At 38.1% G+C, this 27,457-nt stretch overlaps 1 protein-coding gene across 2 annotated transcripts in view; it reads left to right on the top strand.

Annotated features, from left to right (window-relative positions):
* The first annotated feature begins 333 nt into the window (after window positions 1-333).
* The window catches only part of ctif (CBP80/20-dependent translation initiation factor), an 86,228-nt gene continuing 59,104 nt past the window's right edge, over window positions 334-27,457 (top strand). For both annotated transcript variants that reach the window (XM_056266119.1, XM_056266118.1), the window contains exons 1-5: window positions 334-465; window positions 19,437-19,648; window positions 19,779-19,850; window positions 26,349-26,471; window positions 26,567-26,637. In XM_056266119.1, the coding sequence (XP_056122094.1) occupies window positions 19,469-19,648; window positions 19,779-19,850; window positions 26,349-26,471; window positions 26,567-26,637 (446 nt within the window). In that variant the 5' untranslated portion in view covers window positions 334-465; window positions 19,437-19,468. The remainder of the gene's footprint in view (window positions 466-19,436; window positions 19,649-19,778; window positions 19,851-26,348; window positions 26,472-26,566; window positions 26,638-27,457) is intronic.

The raw sequence follows: 27,457 nt of genomic DNA, 5'->3' as shown, positions 1-27,457 counted from the left end.
GATAAATACATGTTATTTGTTTTATTTTTTATTGGCATGACCTTTTTACAAAAAAAAATATTTTAAAAGCTTCAACACACATAAAATAAACTAAAATAAAAACTTTAATAATGAGATAAGATACAACAGAATAGAATATCGCAACCATTCAACGATATACCATTAACCATTCATCCATAATATCTATTCTCCTTGAAACTCAAATTCCCACAATCCCCTGTTGCCACGTGCGCGTGTCCTGTCAGCAAACCGGACTAAACGTCACATTCCTGCATTCTCATCCCTGCGAGCGCGAGCGCGTGTGTGTGTGTGTGTGTGTGTGTGTGTGTGTGAGAGAGAGAGAGAGAGAGAGAGATAGAGAGAGGGACGCAGGCTAATCTCTCCTTCCAGGACACCTCTCTGTCCACGGGAAGCACTCATGACCGGGCGGGTGTAACCGCGGAGGACCCCGACCGCAGACCTCGGGTGAGTGTTTGCGTGTGTTTTTGCGCAGATGTGAAGGTCTCGCCGGTTTGGGGTGTTTGACTGTGTTTACTGTGGCGCAGAGTGTAGTAACAGCGCGCGACCGGACGGAACGTCTCTGATACACTGTAACACTTCACACACTCTTTGTGATCCTCAACTTTGCATCTTCTTGTTGCTAAACTGCATGTGTTTGCTCTGGCGGAGCGGTGCTCGGATCACGGGCTGATGACAGATGTCGGGTTGAACCTGTTGACGACTCTGATTCTTTTGTTCAATGTGTGTGTTTTTGTTTTTATTGCGGCTCTTTTGCAAGCCTCACGTCATAATAGGGGACTGATTTAAATCCATAAAGGCGCAAATGTTATGTTCCTGGGAGAATAAAGTGTCAGATGTGTTCGTGTTGAGTGATTAACTGATGTGTTGGTGTTATGGGTCGGTCGGTCTATATAAATATCAGCATGATCGTGAGATGTGGTGTTCCTGCTGGCCGGTTCAGGACAGTATTACCGGTGTCATATCGTATCGATCCCCGGTGGTTACATCAGACGCGGGCAAGGCCACAAACACACGCAGTGTATGCAGTTAAAGAAGCCTGATCTTCCCTCGTCATCCTCTGTGACACGCAGCTGGCCTGCATGCACACTAGCTAGGCTACTGACTGATTCAGCACTGCAACAAATCAACCTTAATATGCATTTTAAACATTTGATTATTATTTGCCATTGCATTTTTGCTAAGTTGTTTTGTGATCTGGATCTGTGAAATGGTTGCAGATTTATTTTTGTTTTGGAATGCCTAACTAAGCTTGATTAAAATATGAGTTTCTCACTTGAAAATAAATACATTTATGTTACCGGTATGTAAAGAATATTTTATACTGATAAAATAACTACAAAAAGTTACTTTAGCTGTGTGCTAATGCTGCTGTTGGGCGTTGATCTGAACATAATAATAATCATTCATTCTCTGGGCTTCAGCTGGCTATGATTTATCAGATCCTGGAATCTGTCTGATTCAGCAGATGAAGTCTAGTCATGATTATTGTTCTCAATATGCTTTATAATCATAGGGATATATATATATATATATATATATGTGTGTGTTGAGTATGTGTACGTATGTAAATATATATAGGGCTGTCAAACGATTAATCGCATCCAAAATAAAAGTTTGTTTACATAATATATGTGTGTGTACTGTGTATAATTATTTTTAATACATAAATACCCACACATGCATGTGTATTTAAGAAATATTTGTATGTATATAGTACTGAATGTAGCCTATATATAATGTATATTTTATATAAATATAAACATTTTTATATATAAATAACATATTTTTCTTAAATATATACGTGTGTGCATTTCTATACAAAATAATTATACACAGTACACACACATATATTATGTAAACACAAACTTTTATTTTGGATGCGATTAATCATGATTAATCGTTTGACAGCCCTAATATATATATATATATATATATATATATATATATATGTATGTATATATATGTATATATATATATGTATATATATTAGCATGAAATGCTGAAATGCAGTCGGTGTTAAATATGAATTTGTGTGAATTTCTCAGTATATAGAGGTATGTGTGTGTAAAGAGAGAGAGAGCGAGAGAAAGACATGTCTATACAGGCACATGTCAGTCTGAGAGCATCATACTGTAGTGCTCTTCGTTAAAACTGTTAAACGAGTCATTAAGTTAAAGTATTAAAGTGTCATTTGACTGTATAGACGTGAGAAGCTGCAGTCTGATTCGTAGCTCAGTGGATTCAGTGTGTGTGTGTGTTTTCAGATGATGATGGACTGTCAGATCTGATGAGGGATCTCGAATGATCCACAAAAACAATGTATCTGTAAGATGAAAAAATTATAATGAGATGTATATTATTTATTCGAAGAAATGCATGTTATTTTTGCTGAAACGTGTTGTGACTTTGTATAAGAAGAATCTGTAGTTCAATTAATATGGTTGTTTCTCTGGCTCACATTTCATGCCTCATCATGCTCTGAAATGTCATTCGTTTATCTGGATTGTTAACATTATACTTTCTGAGCATTTGTCTCTAAACCTTTATTTACATTAAAGATTACTCAGACACTGAGAGACATTTTAAGTCCATCAATATTTAGGTTTGCTATTGTTTGACTCTAAAAATTGTTGACGGATAATAAGTCATGATGGGGGATTATGTATGGTACACCTAACATCAGAATAGACAACATTTCACCTTGTTGTATAAACCTATTCCTTGACAAAAAGGGCTTTGTTTGTCACACAGAACAGTGCTGATAGGGCTGTTTTCAGCCGCCCATTATTGATTACCCAATCCCTGCTGCGCTCATCATGAACTACGATTCTGATTGGTTCAGCCTGACACTGTCCGTGCTTTTCATTGGTCGTTTGTGGTGCTGTGTGAGTTGGAATGTGTGCTCACTTCCTGCTTCTTCAGCCAATCAGAACTGCCGGATCTCTTCACATACCATTGGGATTCAGATCACATCATGAGTGTGTGAGAGAGGTAGAAACATTGGTGTGTGTGTGTGTGTGTGTGGGATCAGTATTAGAGTGCTGTTGTCTGTAAATTGAGTTGTGTGGGCCTGTAGTTAAAAGACTGGTTGTTTCATGTCTTGCATGTTCAGCATATTCTCATATTATTGTGCTTGTTTCATTTCAAGTCCATTTTACATCACAGCTTCATATTGATAGAAAGGGTATATGCTATATGGAAAGATTTAGCTAATTAACTTGATTGGTAATTGTTAAATGACAAACTAAACTGCCGTGCAAGTGTGCAATAGTCTTGCTGTATATTTTATTGTTTATGCTTCATTGAAAATGCATGCATTTGTAGTATTAATGCTCTTGCCTGGAAACGTGTAACACAATCGTGTGCTGCTGACCACTGTAACCTTGAGAGCAGAAATGAATGCATTGTTGTGGATGTTGTTCATACAGTACAGAGAGCTTGGCATTATCCGTTTTAAAAGCTTTTGTTTGGAGCTTCAATGATGAGTTGAGTTCAACAGAAGTTTAACAGTTAGTTTGGTACTATGATAGAGTGCCAATTTATGAAGATTTGCATTCAATAAGGCCTCAGAAACACTGATCTGTAGATATGAGCATAGACATTAAATCCGATCTGTGAAGTGTGAATAAATCATGATTGGTTGTGGGTGTAAAATATTAAGCTGGTGACTGTGTTGATTTCTTCTTGGGTTGTTTTGAACTTAGAGGCGATAACATGTTGTAGAATAAGAATGTACAGTGATTATTTGTTGTATTTTGAGTGAAAGTTTGGTATTGTTCTAGCTGAGGTTTTGTTCTAGAACAGAACAATGGATCTGTTGTTTCTCTGGTGAGCTTCAGTTGTACGCCACTATTATTTCCACCAATAAATCCCTTTATAATACTCAAAAAGTACTATAACGAATATATTTGTAATTAGTTACTTTCCACCTCTGGTTGACAAACACCCTGTTCATAAGCACTTCTTATTACAAGTATGGGAAGATGTTTGGTGAGTCCCACGTTCCCAAATGCACGTTATGAGCGTGGATCAGGCAGCGTTTACTATGAACCGAGACGCTGAAACACTGGATCGTTTACTATGAACCGAGACGCTGAAACACTGGATCGCGTGTAAATGAACACAGTTCCGCGCTTCTCTCTGAATCACACAGTGCATGTATTTTATTTATTTATATTGCAGTCTTTGTGATTTGATAATCGCACTAAGACATATTTTTGTTTTATTCTGATTAATTGTGCATCTGTGCCCACCACTGAAAACCTGGGTATGTAAGCCAGATGTGCAGACTTTAAACAGCATCTGTGTGTGTGTACAGCTTTTGATCAATACATCAGGCCATTGATCAGACATAATTGATCCGTATGTGTTTTGTGATAATAATTGGATGAGAAGAGTAGCAGCCACTCACACACAGAGACACACACACACACACACACACACACACACACACACACACACGGAGACACACACACACACACACACAGAGAGAGAGACAGACACGCACACACACACACACACACACACACACACTCCCGCATGCAGAGAGACACACACACACACAGAGACACACACACACACTCTTGTACATCTATCTTTATGAGGACATTCATTGACACAATGCAATCTCTAGCCGCTTACGCTAACCTTACTCATCACAACTAAGTGCTTAACCCGAACCCTTACCCTAAACCTACCCCAGGCCCGGATTAACACAGTGTAGTGCCCTAGGGTGACCACATTTTAAGTGCCCCCCACCCCCACCCCATTCAACTCACATGCTAGTGCAACATGAACATGTCATACTAAATATCTTTATTTCCATAATAAATGGCATGTATGAGGACTACATGCAAAACCTTATGTCTAAAAAAATCATATACCAAATAAGCAAACCCAAGAATCAGCTAAATTCAGCACCACAGAGACGCACAGCAGCAAAACATTTAAATGCAATCAAATCCATTAGTAATCGGATTGATGGCTCAATAGAACTGAAAAGCTTTTATTCAACCTTTATTGATCCGATTGAGCTCGATCGGTATCAAATTTCGATCGGATTGAAAGGGGTGTTTTTTTTCCTTTTCTAATCCGATCGAGAGAACATGTAAACACTTGATCGGATTAAAAACCGAAACTGAAAGGACTGCGTACATGTGCAATGACGTTGAAATAGCGTAATGACGTATGACGCTCGGAATGTTCTTCCTGTTGAATAAAGTGTCATATAATTAAGTGTCCCGTCATTTTAAAATTCTCCTTTCACTCAGCGTCTGGGAAGTGGAGCAGGACCAACCAGTCATTTTTCGGATTATCACCCAGAGACGACTGGTTTTGGGCGCGAGAAGGGAGGGGCATTTTTACTGATAAATATAAGCAACACGGTACAACAACGGTTCATGTGCTCATTGTCCCCAAATTATGACCAGATATGGATAAATATTAAGCCTGCTGTTTAAAACAAATAAAGAACCAATGTAGGAGATGGGTATTATGCACAAACAGCTGGAAAATCTGTACTATATATTCAGCATACTAATGTTACCTCTTCCGATTTTAAGCTTGCGTATAAACGCGCACATCAACCCGATCACATGTTTAGCGTTCATGTAAACACTACATTCAGATTCATCAATCGGAATGAATCCGATTGAAAAAAAATTATGCATGTAATAAGCATCTCTAAGCAACCAGCTAAAAGAGAAAACCGTTCCAAATTTCAAATCGACAACAGCGTCACATACAGTAGCCTATTTGCCCAGAAATAATGGTAAATAAGCCTTACCTTTAGCAGAACAACTTTCTCTAGACTTTGTGTTAGGCTACCGCCTTTGCTCACAACATTAGCAGCTGCTTGAGTATCGGTTGAGGCATTTTTCGCTGCTAGTGGCTTCTGCTGGTGATGCCGATCGATGTCTCTGTCTTTTCTTCATTTCAAAGAAATACGCTACACTGTGACCTGACCCAATCGCAATTCTTTATGCATATTTTATATTCTCTCTGTATAAATGTCATGATTAATTGTTAATTTTATATCTGCATCTCTTCCAGCAAAATAATATATATATATACAAAACATGAAAACTATTTTAAAGGTTTAGTCATTCTCTTAATCATTTGGTGCCCCCCTATTGGCTGGTGCCCTAGGGCACTCGCCCAATCCCGTCTATGGATAATCCTGCCCTGACCTACCCTTAACCTAATTATAACCTTCTCCATAAAACCAAGTCTTGACCCTCAAACAGGCCTTTAAAGGGGTCTCAGAAAGTGAGGACCGGCCAAAATGTCCTCACTTTACTCTCTTTGTCCTCACTCCAATGGTTTAAAACTCAAACTGGTCCTCACAAAGATAGTTGTACAAGTACACTACACACACACACACACAGACAGGCAGACACACACACACACACACACACACACACACACAGGGCCTGCTGACTGGATTGGATGAGAACAGTAGCAGCCAATCACACACACACACACACACACACACACACACACACACACACACACACACACACACACACACACACACACACACACACACAGGGCCTGCTGACTGGATTGGATGAGAACAGTAGCAGCCAATCACACACACAGAGACACACGACACACACACACACACACTCATGCACGCAGAGAGACACACACACACAGAAAGGCAGACACAAACACACACACACACACACACTCATGCACGCAGAGAGACACACACACACACAGAAAGGCACACACACACACACACACACACACACTCATACACGCAGAGAGACACACACACACACACACACACACACACACACACACACACACACACACACACACACACACACACACACACACACACACACACACACACACACACACACACACGGCCTGCTGACTGACATCCTGGTGCTGATATGACTGAAAGGTGTCGTCTTGACATCCAGCTGACATCATCATGGCTGTCAATCACACCTCTAGCCTTTGTGATGTCAGGAGGTCAAGAACACACACACACACACACACACACACACACACACACTCAGACTTAGAACGACCCCAAACCTGCAAGTCAAGCAGTTTAAAGCCTCTGTTATGAAATGCTGATCAGCTGCTAGTTGATGAGTTTGGGTTCAATCTTTAGATGAAAGTGTGTGATGTTAAAATACTTCCTCATATCCAACCTTAATGTGTGTGTAGAGACAAATTTAAGAAGTGAACCTGTCTGAAAACAAGCATTACTTTTTGCTGTTTTGTTTGGTGACAATAGTGGTGCAGATGTGTGCTGTTGTGAAGCTATTCAGGGGGTGAATCATTTTGAAACTGCAGAAGTCATTAAAAGTTGCACTTTCAATTTGAATTTGCATTGAATTGGGGAAACTAGCCTATGTGTTGAGCTTTTTAATAACTTTTGTTGGATTTGTTCATGGCAAACAGCTGAAAGTCTTTAATTTTGCCAATAAACCAATGATTTGCAATGGGGGTTGAATAATTTCGAATAATTTACAAATGTGTGTGTATATTGTGAACTATTCTTATACGATTTAAATAAGTTTGAATATATTTTATAATGTACTTTGCATTGCTTAATATTTTTGTGGACAGGCATTCTTTTTTCAAAATATTTATTTGAAATAGAAATCTTTTGTAACATTATAAATGTCTACTGTCACTTTTGAATCAATTTAATGCATCTTTGCTGAATAAAAGTATTAATTGCTTTTTAAAAAAAATCTTACCGACCCCAAGCTTTTGAACAGCAGTGTACAGTAGTTTACCGTCACTAAAAATAGATCAAGTATAAAAAAGTTTACAATGTTGTCTTTGTTTATTGTGATAATCATATTTCCTTGTTCAAAATAATATAGGATCTCGGTTACAAATGCTGAATGCTTTGTCTTTCTGTTAAATATCAACTCGGGTCTAGACAAACTTGCACGCTTTCCTCAAGTGTTTGTGAGTTAAATTGGTTTTCAAACAGAATAAGAAAGCATTGACTTTGCTGGCGGGATTGATTGTTGTTTGGTTTAAGGACTCCAGGTTTCAGTAGATCCTGATATCATCACAGTGAAGGTCAGGAATGTGATGATATTTAACAAACATCGGCACCTCGGGGTCAGACGTCACATGACCAGAGGAGGACGAGGCTGAACACAGTGAGCGGGTTAGCATGTAGCAGAAATGCTAATATGATGTCAGGAATAATGTGCACATGTCTGTCCACATTCAGGGTGAGTATTGAGTGAGCTCTCCTTCTGTCTTCTGAGGCAGCACTAACTAATACAAAGATCTACACAATCAACATTATGTGAAACATGGCATTTTGTAATCCGATTACTTTTAGCACTTACACTGCTTTTCAAAAGCTTGAGGTCGGGAATATTTTTTAACGTTTTTGAAAGAAGTCTCTTCTGCTCACCAAGACTGCATTATTTTTGTTAGATCAAATATTGTGAAATGTTATTGCAATTTTAATGAACTGTTTTCTATGTAAATGTATGTTACTCCAGTCTTCAGTGTCACATGATCCTTCAGAAATCATTCTAATATGGTGATTTGCTGCTCAAGAAACTTTTCTAATTATTATCAGTTTTGAAAATATGTTGTTGTGCTGATTCATAATTTAGTGGAAACCGTGATACATTTTATTCAGGATTCTTTGATGAATAGAAAGTTCAAAATAACAGCATTTATTTGAAATGGATTATTTTGTTATACATTTCTTTACTGACATTTTTGATACATTTAATGCATTCTTGCTGAACTTACTGACCCCAAATTTGGAATGATGTATAGTAAATATCAGAATATTTGAGATTGTCTTTTTAGTGAAGATGATATGCATTGCTGCTTTAATTTTGGCCAAATCATATCACAGACAGACAGTCAGACAGTCAGACAGACAGACAGACAGACAGACAGTCAGATAGACAGACAGTCAGACAGACAGTCAGACAGACAGAGTCAGATAGACAGTCAGACAGACAGACGGACAGACAGTCAGATAGACAGACAGTCAGACAGACAGACAGACAGACAGACAGTCAAACAGACAGACAGACAGTCAAACAGACAGACAGACAGACAGACAGACAGACAGTCAAACAGACAGACAGTCAGACAGTCAGATAGACAGACAGACAGACAGACAGTCAGATAGACAGACAGTCAGACAGACAGTCAGACAGACAGAGTCAGATAGACAGTCAGTCAGACAGACGGACAGACAGTCAGATAGACAGACAGTCAGACAGACAGACAGTCAAACAGACAGTCAAACAGACAGACAGACAGACAGACAGACAGACAGTCAAACAGACAGACAGTCAGACAGTCAGATAGACAGACAGACAGACAGACAGACAGTCAGATAGACAGACAGTCAGACAGACAGACATTCAGATAGACAGACAGTCAGACAGACAGACAGTCAGATAGACAGACAGACAGACAGTCAGATAGACAGACAGTCAGTCAGACAGACAGACAGACAGACAGACAGTCAGATAGACAGACAGTCAGACAGACAGACAATCAAACAGACAGACAGACAGACAGTCAGATAGACAGTCAGACAGACAGACAGACAGTCAGACAGACAGACAGTCAGATAGACAGACAGTCAGACAGACAGACAGTCAAACAGACAGACAGACAGTCAAACAGACAGACAGTCAAACAGACAGACAGACAGTCAGACAGACAGTCAGACAGACAGACAGTCAGACAGACAGACAGTCAGACAGACAGACAGACAGTCAGATAGACAGACAGACAGACAGACAGACAGTCAGACAGACAGTCAGATAGACAGACAGTCAAACAGACAGACAGACAGTCAAACAAACAGACAGTCAGACAGACAGACAGTCAGACAGACAGTCAGACAGACAGACAGACAGACAGTCAGACAGACAGACAGTCAAACAGACAGACAGACAGTCAAACAGACAGACAGTCAAACAGACAGACAGACAGTCAAACAGACAGACAGACAGACAGACAGTCAAAAAGACAGACAGTCAAACAGACAGACAGTCAGACAGACAGACAGTCAGACAGACAGTCAAACAGACAGTCAGACAGACAGTCAAACAGACAGACAGACAGTCAGACAGACAGGCAGTCAGACAGACAGTCAAACAGACAGTCAGACAGACAGTCAAACAGACAGACAGACAGTCAAACAGACAGACAGACAGACAGTCAAAAAGACAGACAGTCAAACAGACAGACAGTCAGACAGACAGTCAGACAGACAGTCAAACAGACAGACAGACAGTCAAACAGACAGACAGACAGACAGTCAGATAGACAGACAGACAGACAGTCAGACAGACAGACAGTCAGACAGACAGGCAGTCAGACAGACAGTCAAACAGACAGTCAGACAGACAGTCAAACAGACAGACAGACAGACAGTCAAACAGACAGACAGACAGTCAAACAGACAGTCAGTCAGACAGACAGACAGTCAGACAGACAGACAGACAGACAGACAGTCAGACAGACAGACAGTCAAACAGACAGACAGACAGTCAAACAGACAGACAGTCAAACAGACAGACAGACAGTCAAACAGACAGACAGACAGACAGTCAAAAAGACAGACAGTCAAACAGACAGACAGTCAGACAGACAGACAGTCAGACAGACAGTCAGACAGACAGTCAAACAGACAGACAGACAGTCAGACAGACAGGCAGTCAGACAGACAGTCAAACAGACAGTCAGACAGACAGTCAAACAGACAGACAGACAGTCAAACAGACAGACAGACAGACAGTCAAAAAGACAGACAGTCAAACAGACAGACAGTCAGACAGACAGTCAGACAGACAGTCAAACAGACAGACAGACAGTCAAACAGACAGTCAGACAGACAGACAGACAGTCAGATAGACAGACAGACAGACAGTCAGACAGACTGACAGTCAGACAGACAGGCAGTCAGACAGACAGTCAAACAGACAGTCAGACAGACAGTCAAACAGACAGACAGACAGACAGTCAAACAGACAGACAGACAGACAGACAGTCAAACAGACAGACAGACAGACAGTCAAACAGACAGACAGACAGACAGACAGTCAGACAGACAGACAGACAGACAGACAGACAGACAGACAGACACAGACATGTGAAATGCTGTGAATGATTGAGGTTAGGCCGCTATCTGTATACAGTAGTTGTATATAATCTAGTTTGTAAAGTGATGCTCTTTCTCTTGTGTCTCTTGAGCACATTTGCATGTGTGTGTGTGTGTGTGTGTGTGTGTGTGTGTCAATCCGGGACTATGATGAAGTCTGAAAGAGTGTTTGCTCAGTTATTACAGTCTGATAGTAAACGCTGAATATTTCTTCACTGCAGCAGGGCAAAGTGTACTGGAGACTTTGAACTTCCCGTCAGTGTGTGTGTGTGTGTGTGTGTAGACACATCTACACGTTTGCTCACTTGACTGTGTGTGTGTTTGTGTCTATGACCTTTTAATCATAAACCACAGTTATAATTGAAGAAGCCCTAGATGTGTGTATTGATTCTCACACATTACAGACAGCATGAAACAGCATAATGCTCCATAATGCAACATGTTTAAGGTGAAAGTGAATATTATTGTTATTTATTGGGCTTTAATTGGATTGTGAAAAATTGGATGTTATCATTTATTATGCAGACAAGTCATTTCAGAGACATTTTTGGTGAATGATCATGAAAACAAACATGATTCTCTCTGGAATGACATGCACTGATGGAACATGTTAGGAAAGTAAATGGTCAGTCAGTGATCCATCATGATGATGGCTGTGTGTGTGTGTGTGTGTACGCGAGTGTGTAAGTGTGTGTGTGTGGGGCGTGTCTGTGAGCTCTTTGTTCAAACAGCTGTTGTGAGCGAGTGTAACACACGTGGACGATTTTACACACTCTACTGCACCAGACAACAAAGAGCACACACACACACACATACCCCATCACTGTCACCGTCTCTCTCTCTGCTTTTCTTTTGAAAGAAATGAATACTTTTATTCAACAACGACAGATAAAATGTATAAAAAGTGACAGTAATGACATTTATAATGCAAAAGATTTCTATTTCAAATAAATGGAACTTATCAAGAAAGAATCCTTAAAAATATATCATGTTTTCCACAAAAATATGAAACAGCACAACTGTTTTCAACATTAATAATAATTAATGTTTCTAGAGCAGCAAATCCTCATATTAGAATGATTTCTGAAGGATCATGTGACACTGAAGACTGGAGTAATGATGCTTTGATCACAGGAATAAATTACATTTTAACATAGAAAACAGCTATTTTAAATTGTAATAATATTTCAGACTATTCCCTATGTCTCTGTTTTCAAGGACTCTTATTTTGATGTTCCTTTGTCTTGATGTGCCGGTGTTCAGTTCATGAGGTTTAGTTCCTTGTTCTCTTGTCTCCATTATAATCTCGTGAGAGTCCATGGCTGTGTTCAAAATCTCCCCACACCCTCATTCACTATTCCCTACATTACTCCACTAATATAGTCCCCTTGATGGAATGAATGAAAACAAGTGAGTGAATTCGGACACTGAGTGAGCTGGAAGGGCTGGGGCTTTTGCATAGTTTGTACTTTATGTAATAATCATTTGAAACTGAGAAGACAGGCACCTCCAGCAGTAATGAAAAGATTTATCTTGAACTCTGCCATGGAAACTAGCATGTATAAACCTTAATTTAATAAACAAATGTATACCTCTATGATATTACGCTGGAGCCACATTGGACCAGGGATGGATGGATGGATGGATTATCTCCTTATCAGACGCGGGAATTCATTAGGCGTGATAGTCACAGTGCATTATGGGTATTCTCTAGCCATTTAGCGTGCATCAGTTGTACACTCATTATTGCAGTGCATTGTGGGTTTGAATGAGTTCACTCGATAACGTCCACTATGGTTTCATTTCATACACCACTACAAATGGCTGTTCCCTCAAATAGTGCCCTATTTAAGGGTATAGGGGGCGATTTCAGACACAGCCCATAGTTACCCTTCCTTGTTCATCATCATGTCAATTAATCACGATCACTGTCCCTCATTTCGCCTCTTATCATCCTGTGCATTTATAACTGAGGTTATCTACGGTTCTGTGTCTTGTGTTAACGTTTTTAAGCATCAAATCAAGCCAGTGTGTGATGTGACAATTGCCGTTTTATTGGATGAAATAAAAACATAATATTCAAATTAAATAGTAATTGGAAATCAAATGTGAAGTCTCTTTTCTTGTGATTTCTCAGGTTACTGTTTGATTTCTTCTCTTGATCATTTGTTATCACCCTGAGGCCGTGAGAGACACCATCGGTCAGACAGACGGACAGGTTTTACTGCAGTGCTGGAAGAAGGAACTATTTTAGTGGGAATTAGACACACAAAGAACAGCTGAACACACACACTTGCACTGTTGTGTTTCTTTCTGTTCCTGTTACTGTTGGTGTAGCTGTGCTGTTGTGATTGTTTGTGCTTCATGTGTGATGTCGTGTATGTAGACGGAAGTTATAAAACAACATGACATTTAGTTATTGCAATAATTTCAGGTATGTGATTAAGGCCCATATTTCCTGGTTGCCCAAAAAAAAAAAAAAAAGTTTTACTCAAGCAATTTTCACTCAGAAATTGCTAGTACATTTCACAACTAATTACAAAGAAATGGCAAGTAACACATTGAATTAAATGTGAAATGTTGAAGTAGAAAAACTGAGTATTTTTGGTGTCGCTTTACAATAAGGTTCCATTTGTTAACATTAGTTCACATATAACAATGAAAAATACTACTAAAGCTTGATTAATCTTAGATTGCTTCAAGATCAAGGTTATTTTTTAGATTTACTAATGTGTTAGTAAAATCAAAAGTATCTGTTAAAATTACTTAAAAACATGAACTAACAATGAACAGTTGTATTTATATTAGCTAACATTAATAAAGATAAGTACTGCAACCCATGTATTACTCATTGTTAGTTTAACTAACAAACTAACGTTATCTATTGAAAAATGTTACTGTATTTTCTTGTAAAATGTACTCCAATTATCTTTATTTACAACTTCAAAAAATCATTTTATGCAGTGTAGAATGTCAGTAAATAGCATGCAAAAACCTTTAAAAATGAGCATCCTAGAAGTTATTTGGAAGAAAAATGGTTTTATATTTGTATTAACTCTTTCTGCCTCTCAAACAACTCTGATGATGCAATCAAGAGGAAAATAATCTTAACTAATAAAATCTCTGCCTAATTGAATCCTGATTGAGTCTCGTCCTACAGTGTCTCACACAAAAAGTTGTTTAATTTGGAAATGCATCACATGTGGCAAACTCTATTTGATGATTTCTTTATGTTCGTTTTGGAGTCTGTTCCCGAATCCTCCGGTATTATTATCATGATTGGGTGTGTGTTGTAGCATCAGTTGCAGCTGCAGGTTTAAGTGTTGCAGTGAATGTGCGGTTCGTCCATTAGCACACACACACACACACACACCGAGTGTCTGAGCGCCCGAGGCTGTGACTGTCCTGTCAGAGACGCTTGCTCATTTATACTTGACGTGATGTTATCCAGAGGGATGAAATTCTGCGTGAAATGAGACATATTCATTGTGACAAGCACCATTATGTGACCAGCTAATGGAGAAGCCCTAATGAGAGCAGAATTAATCTTATTTCTGGCTAAACTGATTTTTTTTTCTCCATTTTTAGACTTTCGGCCAGTATATTCAGCTCATTAGATTAAAGCCTATTTTTTTTTTTTTTTTTTTTACACATCTAAAATATTTTCTGATTTTGAGGCTAATGACATTGATATTTTCATCTCATCTCAATGTGCATTTGTAAATTAACCGAAAATAAATGTATAAATTATCATTTTATTATTATTATCATTTATTATTGTTATTATTATGATTTATTTTAAAGACATTTACTCTTGTATAAAAAGTTTGAAAACTGTATGTTTTAAAGTCGTCATGAAACGGATATTCATCAGAGTGAAACGCTTCTGGAACAAGATCAAATGTAGGGCGGGGCTTGATTTTGTCTATAGGGAGTTGATTGGACGGTGGTTTGCTATTGGTCGATTTAATGTGATTGACAGGTTGTCCCGCCCTCGCGCCAGTAAACACATCATCAGAGAAAAGAAGAGAGGGAGGGAGAAGTTATTTTGATTCAAGATTAAAGGCACATGAATTAAAAAAATTTGCACGGATAAATCATTTATGATAAATGCTGAAATATTCCATTAAAAAACAAGAACTGCCAGTTTTGATTTTATGACTTTAAAAAAAGGTATTTAGACTAAATTTGAGCTGTAAAGTGTCTAAATCTTCTATTTGTTGGAACTAGTTTTAGAATAATTCCTGTGGTTGTAGTTTGCACCATGTAAACAGTGGTTTATGGATATGTGAAGTATTTTGCTTGGCACCTGACTTGTATAAGGATCTTAGTAAGTGCTAATAACTGATGTCTACAGACCCCATGAAACCAGAATTGGACTTTAGTGGATTTAAGCTGTCTGAAGTGTCAGGTCATCTATGCATTTACATCTACGTTTATACGTTTGGTTTTATCTACTAAACCAACTTCGCTGGGAATATAAGCTGATGTGCTTTTTTGTGTGTGCAGGTTTAGTTTTCTTTTTAGGAAAATTGAGCAAAAATATTGGTGACTCATCCTGCACTATACAGATTTTTGTCCAATCAAATGCCCTCTAGACTGAGAATGTCCCTCCCCCAAAACCACACACTAGCAAGTAGTAAATCGTGGTAAAGGGCGATGCAAAACTTCCTGTTTCATTAGGAAATATGTCAACGCAGTAAAACAAAAGTGTGTGTGTGTGAGAGAGATTGGCTGCCTGCTTTGACATCAGCTGTTCAGTCTAATATGACAGTAAGACTTGATACACACTTGAGCTGAGGAGAAAACGGAAAGAATTGGAGATCACCACATCAGATAAACAGGATTAGAAGCGTGAGAACTTTCATTGACAGTAGATTCAGATGGACAGCTTTAATGAGGCGAGTCAGGATTCGAGATCATGACCTCCACTGACTTCACCATGATCGTCTGTCAATGTCTCTCTTGAGTGTTTACACACACACACACACACACACACACACACACACACACACACACACACACACACACACACACACACACACACACACACACACACACACACACACACGCACACACACGCACACACACACAGACCTACATTCTCTAAAGTGTGTGATGTGGAGTATATGTGGAACAGTAACAAAGAGTACCCTAGCATGGTACTTTTGAAAGAAGCCTCTTGTGCTCACCAAAGCTGCATTTATTGAATAAAAAAAGTCATATTGTAAAATATCATTAAAATTCAAAATATCTGTTTGCTTTTTGAATATATTGTAAACTGTAATTTATTCCTGTGATCAAAGCTGTATTTTCAGCATCATTACTCCAGTCTTCAGTGTCACATGATCCTTCAGAAATCACTCTAATATGATGATTTGCTGCTCAAGAAACATTTCTGATTATTATCAATGTTGAAAACAGTTGTGCTGTGGAATATTTTTGTGGAAACCGTGTTTTTTATTGATTTTTTTTTTTTTTTTTAGGACTCTTTAAAAAGAAAGTTCAAAAGAAAGGCATATATTTGATATGGCTATTTTAATGCATCTTTGTTAAATAAAAGTATACATTTATTAAAAAAACTGATAGACCCCAAAAACATTTTTAACTGTAGTGTATGTGTATTAGAACTGTGTGTTTATAGAGTTCTGGCCTTTATGAACAGAGAAACAAATGAGCTGACCCGCTGGTTTGGCTCTCTGAAATCTGATAGATCAGCCCAATGCTAATATTATCAACTGCGTTCTATAACACAGAGAAGAAAGAAAGAAATCTCCGCACTGTTGCTATCACTATCATTATGTATTTTGCATGGATAAGTATAAGGATTTTCTATAATCTATAAGTAGTTTCCTACATGAGGTATTTTCTGTGCAATAGAAGTGATTTTTCTGGTGGGAGTGTAAAAATGCGTCAGTGCACATTGTGCTGCATCAGTCTTGCAAATAAAATTCAATGTTTCGTTGGAGGAATTTAACCATGTTTCATTTTGAGTTTGATTTATGTGCGAGAAATAATTTGTACCATTTATGTTGTATAATCAGATTAATTTGTAATTTTTTTTGCTATTTTCTTTGTGATTTCTAGTGGTCAACTGATCATATTTTTTTTTTTAGCTGCTGCCAAGACCAATATATTGCTGATATAATTTTTTAAATATATATATGCAATGAATATGGAGTGAGAAATGCCTCATTATTTTAACTAGATTTTTTCTTGCTTTAAACATTTCTTATCTAGCTTGCTACTGTTTGGTAATCATTAGACTTTCTGATTGAAATATAGATTAGATATTGTAGATTGAATAAGGCTGATTAATATCAAGATTTATTTGATATGTCAGATCTCTGGTTGCTTTAGTGCTCGATGTTTGGCATCATGATGAATTTTTAAACAAAGGATCAATTGACAGGTCACGGGTGGTACAAAGAACAGTTGCTTAAACCGAGTAAATGGTCTTAAATATGAGCAGATCTGGAGTGTGTGTTATTCTGAATGTGTAGTGTAAGATGGTGCTGCTCCAGTTGTAAATCCTCTTTGCTTGGCCAATATTCAAGTAGTGACTTAAGACCAGATTAAACCCTCTCTCTCTCTCTCTCTCTCTCTCTCTCTCTCTCTCTCTCTCTCTCTCTCTCTCTCTCTCTCTCTCTCTCTCTCACACACACACACACACACACACACACTCTCTCACCTGGCCGTAAGCAGGGCACATCATCTCACCAACCCAGAGCGATGGTTCAGTCATGCAAAGCCCAGTGGAGGAGCACTTGAGTAATTGTACTTTTGTGACTTTAGTTGCTTGGTACTGTAAATCGAGCTTTTTTGGGGGGAATTTGTACTTTACCTGAGCACTACTGAAACTGAATACTTTTGCGTAATTACTTATCAAAGTAAAAAATTATATTTCACTTTACTTATATTAAGTTACTTTTAACCAGAACATATCCAGTGTCTCCACTGATTTCATCAGTTTATTTTTAAAGCTGTGAAAGAGAAATGTTACTTTTTAATTTGAATTATGCAAGAACAATTAAATGCGTAAACATGTTATTTTTGCTTAAGTGTGTGTTCTGCTGGCGGTGGCGATGACCTCGTGGGCAGCGCCGAAATGTAGTGCCGTTGTGCTTCAGGCAACCTGAGTTCGAGTCCCAGCTCGTGGACCTCTCCTGTCCATATATTGTCCTAATAATTAAAGCAAAAAATCTTATGTTTTTTGCAATTTTTTTTGCCTTTTGATTAAAATTTAATATAATTTATTATATATATATATAATATTATTATTATTTATTTATTTATTTATTTTTAGTATTTTTTATTTTTATATTTAGTGTGTGTATTGTGTAAATATATATGCATTTATTTGATCGAAACACCATAAAAACAGTAATGTTGTGAAATATTATTATAATTTAAAATGAATATTTTCAAAGCTGAATTTTCAGCATCATTACTCCAGTCTTCAGAGTCACATGATCCTTCAGAAATCACTCTAATGTTGAAAGCAGTTGTGCAGCTTCATATTTGTGTGGAAACTTATACTTTTTTCTCCACATGATAGAAAGTTCTGAAGAACAGCATTTATTTGAAATATAAATCTTTTATGACATTGTCTTTATCAATTTTTTGTAACATTGTGTCTTTACTGTCACTTTTGATCAGTTTAATGCATCCTTTATGAATAAAAGCATTCATTTCTTTCAAAAGGTAAAAAAATCTGACTGACCCCAATCTTTTTGACTGTATATAGTACTATATAATAATAATAATATAAGAGCAGAAACAGATTGCGGGTGAAAGATGAGAGGAGAGACAGATGGACTGGTAAAGCAGAAGCAGACAGGACTTGATGAGTTAGACTGGTGATGTGGCTGAGCTGCGGCTGAGCTGCGGCGTCACAGTCCGAATGTCACTGATCTGACTGAAGCATGAGCAGCCAATGACATCTCACAGTCCTGCCTGTCAACAGGCCATGTTTATTCTCTGATGCTGCTGGACATGTTGGGAAGTTGTGATTATCTTGTGTTCAAAAGTTTTGATCACTTCAGAAGGATTTTCATTCAAAAATATTATTATGCTTAACATAGCATTAACAGCTGTCATACATTTTAATGTGATAAAAGTAAAACGTCAATGTTTTGCTTAATGTTGCTTAACTTTATATAATAAAAGTAATTGCGAATTAACAAGTATATTATAAAAAATGTATATTGTCCATTTGATGTGTCAATTCGCATTATTCAGATTACTAACAATTTCCTTTTTGTGTTTGCCCCGCCCACAGCTCCCTCCTCCCCCCACTGTGGGCTGGTTGCCATGGAGAGCTCATCGGTAGCATCAGCGTCGTCAGAGGCGGGAAGCACTCGCTCGCAGGAGATCGAGGAGCTGGAGCGCTTCATCGACAGCTACGTGCTCGAGTACCAGGTGCAGGGACTCCTGAGCGACAAGACCGAAACAGAGCAGGATGTGGACAAGATCCAGTCCCACACCTCACAGGTACAACTGACCCCGTCCCATATATATATATATATATATATATATATATATATACACAGTTTACTTATTTGTGACAATATAAACAATCACTCTCTCTCTGTCTTTCTCTGTATATGTCTCTCTCTCTCAGTGGACAGAAGACTGCAGTGATAAGATTGATGGGAGCTGGTCGTCCTCACGGGACAGGGGCTCGTCCAAACCAGTGAGTTTTCGTGTATGTGTGTGTGTGTGTGTGGATGTGTGTGTGTGCATCTGATCCACAACTATTCTGTAACACCCTGTCCACACCCAACACAAGCTGCTCGTTAAAAGTAAACTGCTCTTAATCCCTCTTATTAGAATTGATGAAGCTGTGCAGACACAGTGTTGAATATGTGTAGAATCTAGGGCTGTCAAACTATTACAATTTTTAATCTAATTAATTACATGATGTGCCGATTAATTAATCAAATTAATTGCAAATTAATCACACTTCAAATTTGTCTGAAAAATTACCCCCAAAATATAATTTAGTGAGTTGTTTAGTGAAATGTTTGAAAATGAATCTCTAGGTTTTCATCAAAAGATGTGTTTGTCATCAGAAATGTTGCATTCATTACTTTATAGATATTAATGGATGGGCAAAAAAACCATCAGAAACATCAAACTAGCGTTTCTTTTGGGTTCGAGCTGAACTCTGCAGGAGCAGGATTGGACACCTCTGATGTACAGTAGATTGTCAAAGTGTAGCTAGATGCTAATGTTAATATGAAAACACCAACAGTAGTGTTTCTATCTCTGCTAGCTTGATTACCTTCATATTATTCAGAAATGTGTCAGACTGCAATGTGCAAACAAAACACAAGTGTGCATTGCATACATGTTGCCATAAGAGAAGCTAGCGTATATAGTAAAAAAAAAAAAAAAAAAAAGAGATGGGAATAAAAATATTTTAGTTGATTTACATTGTTTCACAAAAGCTTTGCATTTGATTGTAAAACTTTTGTTTTGCACGCAAAAGTTTTTTGAAAGAATGCTAAACTTTTGCAAACAAAAGCAAATATATTATGTAATTCACCTCCCATAGGCCTTATTTCACAAAATGGCCCCCGAGACTGGAAGTAGGGTAAACTCTTTTCCGGTGAAAGCGCTAGCAGTTACAGTCGGAGGACAAATGCGGAAACTATAAGCGGTTTAGTCCTGTTGCTTACCTTTTTATGGTGTTTATGTCAACCCAAAGAAGAAACAAGCCTATTTATCACTTCACAGCTTTCCGCGTTTTACGGGTTTTCATGGAACAACTGGGGAGAGGTTAAATCACGCCAGACACAGACGGCAAACAGACTTCTGGTCGCGCCGCCGCCCGCTACGATCGCCATTCATTTAAATGGCATGACACTTGATGACTAAGCTCACATTTACCGTTAATATATCGAAAAACAATAAATAAATAAATTGAAATGATGTCTGATTGTAGGCTATGAGTGAAATCTAGTGGCTTTTGTTAAAAAAATCATGTTATTAAGTGTTAGTCCAGGAGATTGCAGCAATCTTCCACTAGATTATGGCTCCTTTTTCATGTTACCATGAATGAAACTAAGAATTGTACATCTTTACAGTGAATTTGACCTCACGTTGCTAGTATGTCTAATAATGAAATTAAGGCAAATAAAAAAATTGTTAGACTAAAAACATGAATGAAGTGATTGATATTACATGTTAAAAAAAAAATCATGTTACAAAATAATATTTAACTGTCTGGGGTCCCCTTATGAAAAGAAAATATTCCCTATATTTGAATTATCAATATATGAAATGGTTTAACAGTACGGTATATTTGAAAACAAACAGAACAATATATGGTGTTAATATATTACAATATATTGAATGAAACATGTCAAGTCACTTTCATATATTTAAAAATGTGAGAATATATTTAGAATATATTTTATATTCAGTAATACACTAAATAATATATACAGGGATTAAAGTTATCCGTCGCTACGACGGACTTCCGTTAATATCAGGTTTCCCCCTGTTTCTTAAATTACCCTTTTCATTATTTTAAGGCCGTAAATATGCTTATATTTCTCAAATAGTGTAATAAATGTCTTAATTTTAGTTCGAATGGGTCGGAAGGACGAGGTGTTCACCCGCTTAGGGAGATGTGATCAAAGCCTGGACTGGAGCAAAAGCCCGTTCCTCTCTGCACAGAAGCGTTCTGTTATCACTCCGCTCCTGATCCACTCCGGGTTTTCCAGTCCCACTCACGGGAAAAACTGCTCCGTGTTCAAACAACTTTAAAAATATTCCAATATGTTAACTTTTCACAAACGTCTGAATTTATAAGACTATGTAACGGTTTGGAAAGTATTTTATACGTTTAATAAATGTCCCAGCTGCCCTTGCTTGCACAAGTAAACAGCAGGCCTGGCTGCACCCAGGTAAAAAGGAAAGAAAGTTACAGAAAACAACTTCTACAAACAATTTTAATTTGCCAACAGTTAATAATAATAAATAAAAGTGCATGACGTGCAAATCGGATAACAATCAAGTGCAATATAAACATGTTTTGTCAGGGCATCAGTCCCGAACCGGCATCAACACTCCATTTCAACATCTGCTTCCTCCTTCACACGCGCCTGGCGTGATTTAACTTCTCCCCGATTGTTCCATGAAAACCCGCAAAACACGAAAAGCTGTGAAGTGATCAATAGGGTTGTTTCTTTTTGGGTTGAAACATAAAAAGGTAAGCAACCGCTTTTAATCTCCGCATTTGTCCTCCGACTGTAACTGCTAGCGCTTTCACCGGAAAAGAGTTTGCCCTACTTCCGGTCTCGGCGGCCATTTTTGTGAAATAGGCCTATTTCATCATCATGTCCTCTTAGGGTCTCTGTTCTGTAGCATGCGAGTCAGTTTCTAGTAATTTTTCTCTTTCATCCCAAGTATTGGTGATAGTTTGAGAATTTTGTTGAGGAAAGGCCTCTTCACTAGCCTAGAAATCTACACGCACCCTAGCGGCAGCAAAGTGTGGTCTAGCACAGCCTTTCTCAAAGTGGGTGCCCCCTGACTTTGTCAGGGGTGCCGCCAAAAAATTACGTAGGCTAAAATATATATATATATATATATTTGAATTTACATAAATACATTTTTCTTCTTTTTAAACATATGAACGTATTAATAAAATTGTAAATTCATTTTAGATAAATATATATATATAAAATTAACCATAAAAATCCGTCTCACAAGACCGAAGCAAGACACACACACAACTTGACGCAACCCATAGCACCGCGTCAACAACACCGACCGCGCGAACGCGCGTCACACAGCAACTGCAGGCTCTGACAAACACACAAACAAACTATACTATACTTCTGCATAACGTGTCTCTTTTTACAACAAAAATGTGAATTCTGCCGGTATTCAGACAGTCCCATGCATACAGATACAGATTCGGCCTACAATCGCCTACGTAGGCGAAATTTGTTTGACATTTCTAATCGTAAACACAGCCATGTCGAAGCCTGCAGTAATGTTTTTCATTGATGTTATGGCAGTCCACTCTGCTTATTGTTTTTCGAGAATCTTGCACTCCTGTTTGTCATTGTGCACGAAACTTCATGCCAATAAATCATCAGAAATGTTGCTGACTTGTGCGCGTCTCAAGCGCACTCTTTACGCTCGTCCTAATGCCTGTTAGTTGTCCGTGGATTTGCCTATATTTGGCGCTGAAAATGGAAACGTCTTTAGACATGGAAAATCGATTTTACAATCGATTCAATGAACGTTTATGTCTCAAAAATCGATCAGGATTTTTTCACAAAAGTGATAGCCCTGTAAAGTTGTTATTATTATTATTGTTATTGTTATTGTTATTTACAGTTCGTATTATGCTCTGTTCATTACTGTTCTGTCTAAATAAACAGGACATTTGCATTTACATTTGGGTTATGCAGTGTTTTTAATTTATATTTTACTCTGGGGTGCCTTTAGATTTTATGCACTTTTGAAAGGTGCCCCGACTGAAAAAAGTTTGAGAAAGGCTGGTCTAGCAACTCTCCGTTGGCTTTTCGAGCTGGAAAAACCAAACTCTGGTCAGGCCAATCACATCGTGTATAGAGTTGGTGGGCGGGCTTAACAATGACGGCAGAGATGTGACGGTTCCGCGTGATTTCCATAGGTGATTTCCCTGCTAACGTTACTTGAAAACAAAGAAGATGCAGCTGGCGAACAGCGGTCTTTTGAATCGGATTTGGCCGCGACTCTGGAGGACTTGGAGTTAAGAGAACGTCACTTAAGTCATTCTTAAAAAAGGAAGATGTATCAGAGTTTTGACGACCTGATACGGCAAAAGTTTAATATATCAACTAGCTCCGCTGGTGGAAAAACGCATGGGACTCACTCATCCACAGCCGTTCGTTGCTCTGGTTGGTTGTAGCGCTATCCTATTGCGTGCCGAGGGATATTGAAAGACAACCGTTTATCCCGCCCCTCTGATTGAGGTATGCCAATTGTGAGTTCCCAGACCTAACATCTTGATGTAGGTCTGGCTTGCCAGGCTACCTCTTCACGCCAAGAACATTAACTATGGCCTTGTCCCAAATGGATCCCTAAGCCCTTGCGATCTTCTTCCTGGTCCATGCTTTTGTGAAATAATGCCACTTTGACCCTTCTGAAACCCTTCTGGCAAATGGGACACCCTATGGTCATGTGGACACACACACGGTGGCCATTGTAAGTCCACAGGAGTGTAAGTGCATATGAAGTGTGCCATTTTGGACGGGGCCTATACCGATGACTACATTAGCGTCCACACCGACACACTATTGCACTGTTTATTATAAGTTTAAACAGTTGTCTCTTTAAATGCTCAGGATCTTTAAAGCAGGATGGATTCTGATTGGCTGTCAGTGTTTTTATCGTTCAATAGTTGGGAAAAAATGGTTCTGAAAGTGATTCCGACGATATCTTTCCCCTGTGCCATTATGGTTCTAGCTGTGGTGTGGACTCTACTATTCTTTTACATTTAAAAACTAAATATCATTTACATTTATTAAACGATATCTTTTTTGCTATCCTTGGTGTGAATGAGCCTTAAAAAGGACTTTTAAAAGTCTTAGTTTTGTTTCTGGACTCTATTAGTTTTCATGCGTCATTATTTTTCTCGTATTCTCCATTGTTGCAGCTCGTCTCTCTCTTCCCAGTCTGTCAGTAACGCTCTGTTTACTTCCTGTCTCTATGAAGCCCCTCCTTCTGAAAAGCACACTGTGCTCTGATTGGTCGGCTCGAGCTTGTGTTGTGATTGGTCGAGCGCTTCGACTGTGTTTGGGAAATGTCCCGCCCCTTACCATAACATGAGTTTTAACACACTACTAACTAACTCAACCAGGCCCCGCCCCTTTATTCTGCGTATGAATTATTTAAATGAGGAATATTGTGACGTGTTTGTTCCCGGAAGAAACTGAAGACTACAATAGAGGCGTTTCAGGGAGTTCAGAAACACTGACACTGATATAGAGAAGAACTCTTTGTAACTTTGCAGAGCTTTTTCATGCTCAAACAGCAACATTACACACTGAAGAAAGTTAAACATGTGAAAAAGCAGAATAATCCCCTTTAAGAGCTGGTCTTCTTCAGTTCTTTCATTCTTTTAACAGGTTTCTGTGCACTTGCGCACATACTGTATAGACTTTCCAGACTGATGCATCACTGGGTTCTGAATGTTCCCTCCATAGTGACACTGGAGCAGACTAAAGCTGTCAGCCATACGGTTAATTCGTGTGTATATTAAATATTAAAGACGATACATGACACACGTGAGAAGGTTAGATGTACTGTGTGTGTGTGTGTGAGAGAGAGAGAGAGAGAGAGAGAGAGAGAGAGAGAGAGAGAGAGAGAGAGAGAGAGAGAGAGAGAGGGCATTGTGAATGACACAGTGCCAGTATTGTACTCTGAGGTCACTGTGATGAGGTCACTGACCCTGTGTGTGAAAGCCCTAAATCCTGTGTCACGTGCTTCGGTTCTGCACATGCTCAGTAGCGTCTGGTGAACTCTTGCTGAATTGAAATCTCATTTGACTTCCTCAACATGCATTGCATGTTGTAATATATATATTTTTTGTATCATTACATTTTTTTTTAGTTCACAAGCTTTGTGTTTGTGGTACACTTGATTTAGTGGCTTTTGATATTTGCTATATAGTTGTTTTCCGAAATTATAAATAGTGTCAGCATTTTCGAGTTTCCAGAGTTAATGTAAAATGTGAGAAAGCGTTTCTCACTGTGGGAACATGTTGCTTATGTTTTATGAGTTGTGCATATTTTTGTTATGCACATAAAATATGAAGAAAAAAATATTTTAGTAAAAAAAAATAATGTTATTTATTTGTTTTATTTCAGCAAATGAAAATATTTTGTTTTTGTTAAAACTGGCAGACCATAATAGTAATATTTCTTATTTAGTTTTTTTTTTTTTGTAATTTGTATATATTTATTTAATAATAATAATTATTATTATTATTATTATAGCAATAATGATATATAATCACAAAGTTTTGGCCAAATGGTACAGTCCTACAAACTAGCACATCAAACTTGGACTTTTTTTTAAATCACAATTTGCAGATTGAAAATGCTTGAAAAGATGTATTTTTTAAATGTATCGTGTAGATGTTGGATGATTAGGTAAATGTATCTGAATGAATCTTCTTCTCTCTCAGGATGATTGGGAGCACAGTAGTAATGGCAGCACCGGCTCTAGACCCAGTTCAGGTTCTCGACCCGGTTCTGGTTCTAGATCAGACAGCAGAGGACGAAACAACCAGTTCAGAGCTCCAGCAAAGGTGAGATTTAACAACACATGCACTGACTTTCTACACTGAATTCTACCTTTTTAAACTTCCACAATGTTTCTGCATTTGGACTGTGTGTGTTTTAGAATGGAAACAAGGACTGTTCTCTGGACATCCTGGGAACGGACATTTGGGCTGCTAACCTGGACTCTCATGGGTACGATTCATACACACACGAGTAATAAATCTAGCCGTGTAAATAATGACACATCATAGCAGGGCTGCACGATAAACTAAAATAAAACCAGAATCGTGATATGTAAAGGCTGCGGTTTAATAAAAAAAAAAATGCACTGTGTGTTCCAAAGTGAAAGTGGCACTGTGTTCATTTACACGTTTTCATTTTATCATTTACACTCATTTATCGAGCGTCTCGGTTCACAGTAAACGCTGCTTCACATGATCTCTGCATCTCTGCTTCTGCTCTGAGATTGAGTGTGTGCATTTAAAAACACAATGCACCTTCTTCCCGTACTCTTCTTCCCGTACTCTACTCTTCTTCCCGTACTCTTCTTCCCGTACTCTACTCTTCTTCCCGTACTCTTCTTCCCGTACTCTACTCTTCTTCCCGTACTCTTCTTCCCGTACTCTACTCTTCTTCCCGTACTCTGATATAGAAATTAAGACACCAATAAATATTTGTATTGTCATTTTACTGTTGTAATGTAAATTTAACCATTGTTATTATTATTCATATTATTATTATTATTATTATATTATTATTTTTCTTAAATATTTTTTTACAGTGAAATATTAGAATAGTAATATTTCATATTTGTATTTAGTAATTTCTATTTATTTATTTATAATAATAATAATAATAATGATTATTATAGCAATATTGATACATAATCTCAAAATTTTTGGCCAAATTGTGCAGTCCTACAAACAAGCACAGCAAGCTTGGAATCTTTTTTGGAATCCCCCCCCCCCCCCCCCCCCCCCCCGTGCATCCCTAATTCATATAGTTTTGCTAT

Source organism: Rhinichthys klamathensis, unplaced genomic scaffold (assembly GCF_029890125.1).
Source record: "Rhinichthys klamathensis goyatoka isolate OS25496 unplaced genomic scaffold, OSU_Roscu_1.1 h1tg000245l_1, whole genome shotgun sequence".
Lineage (NCBI taxonomy): Eukaryota > Metazoa > Chordata > Actinopteri > Cypriniformes > Leuciscidae > Rhinichthys > Rhinichthys klamathensis.
The sequence above is the reverse complement of the archived record's forward strand: the minus strand, read 5'-3'. Positions and strand labels throughout refer to the sequence as shown.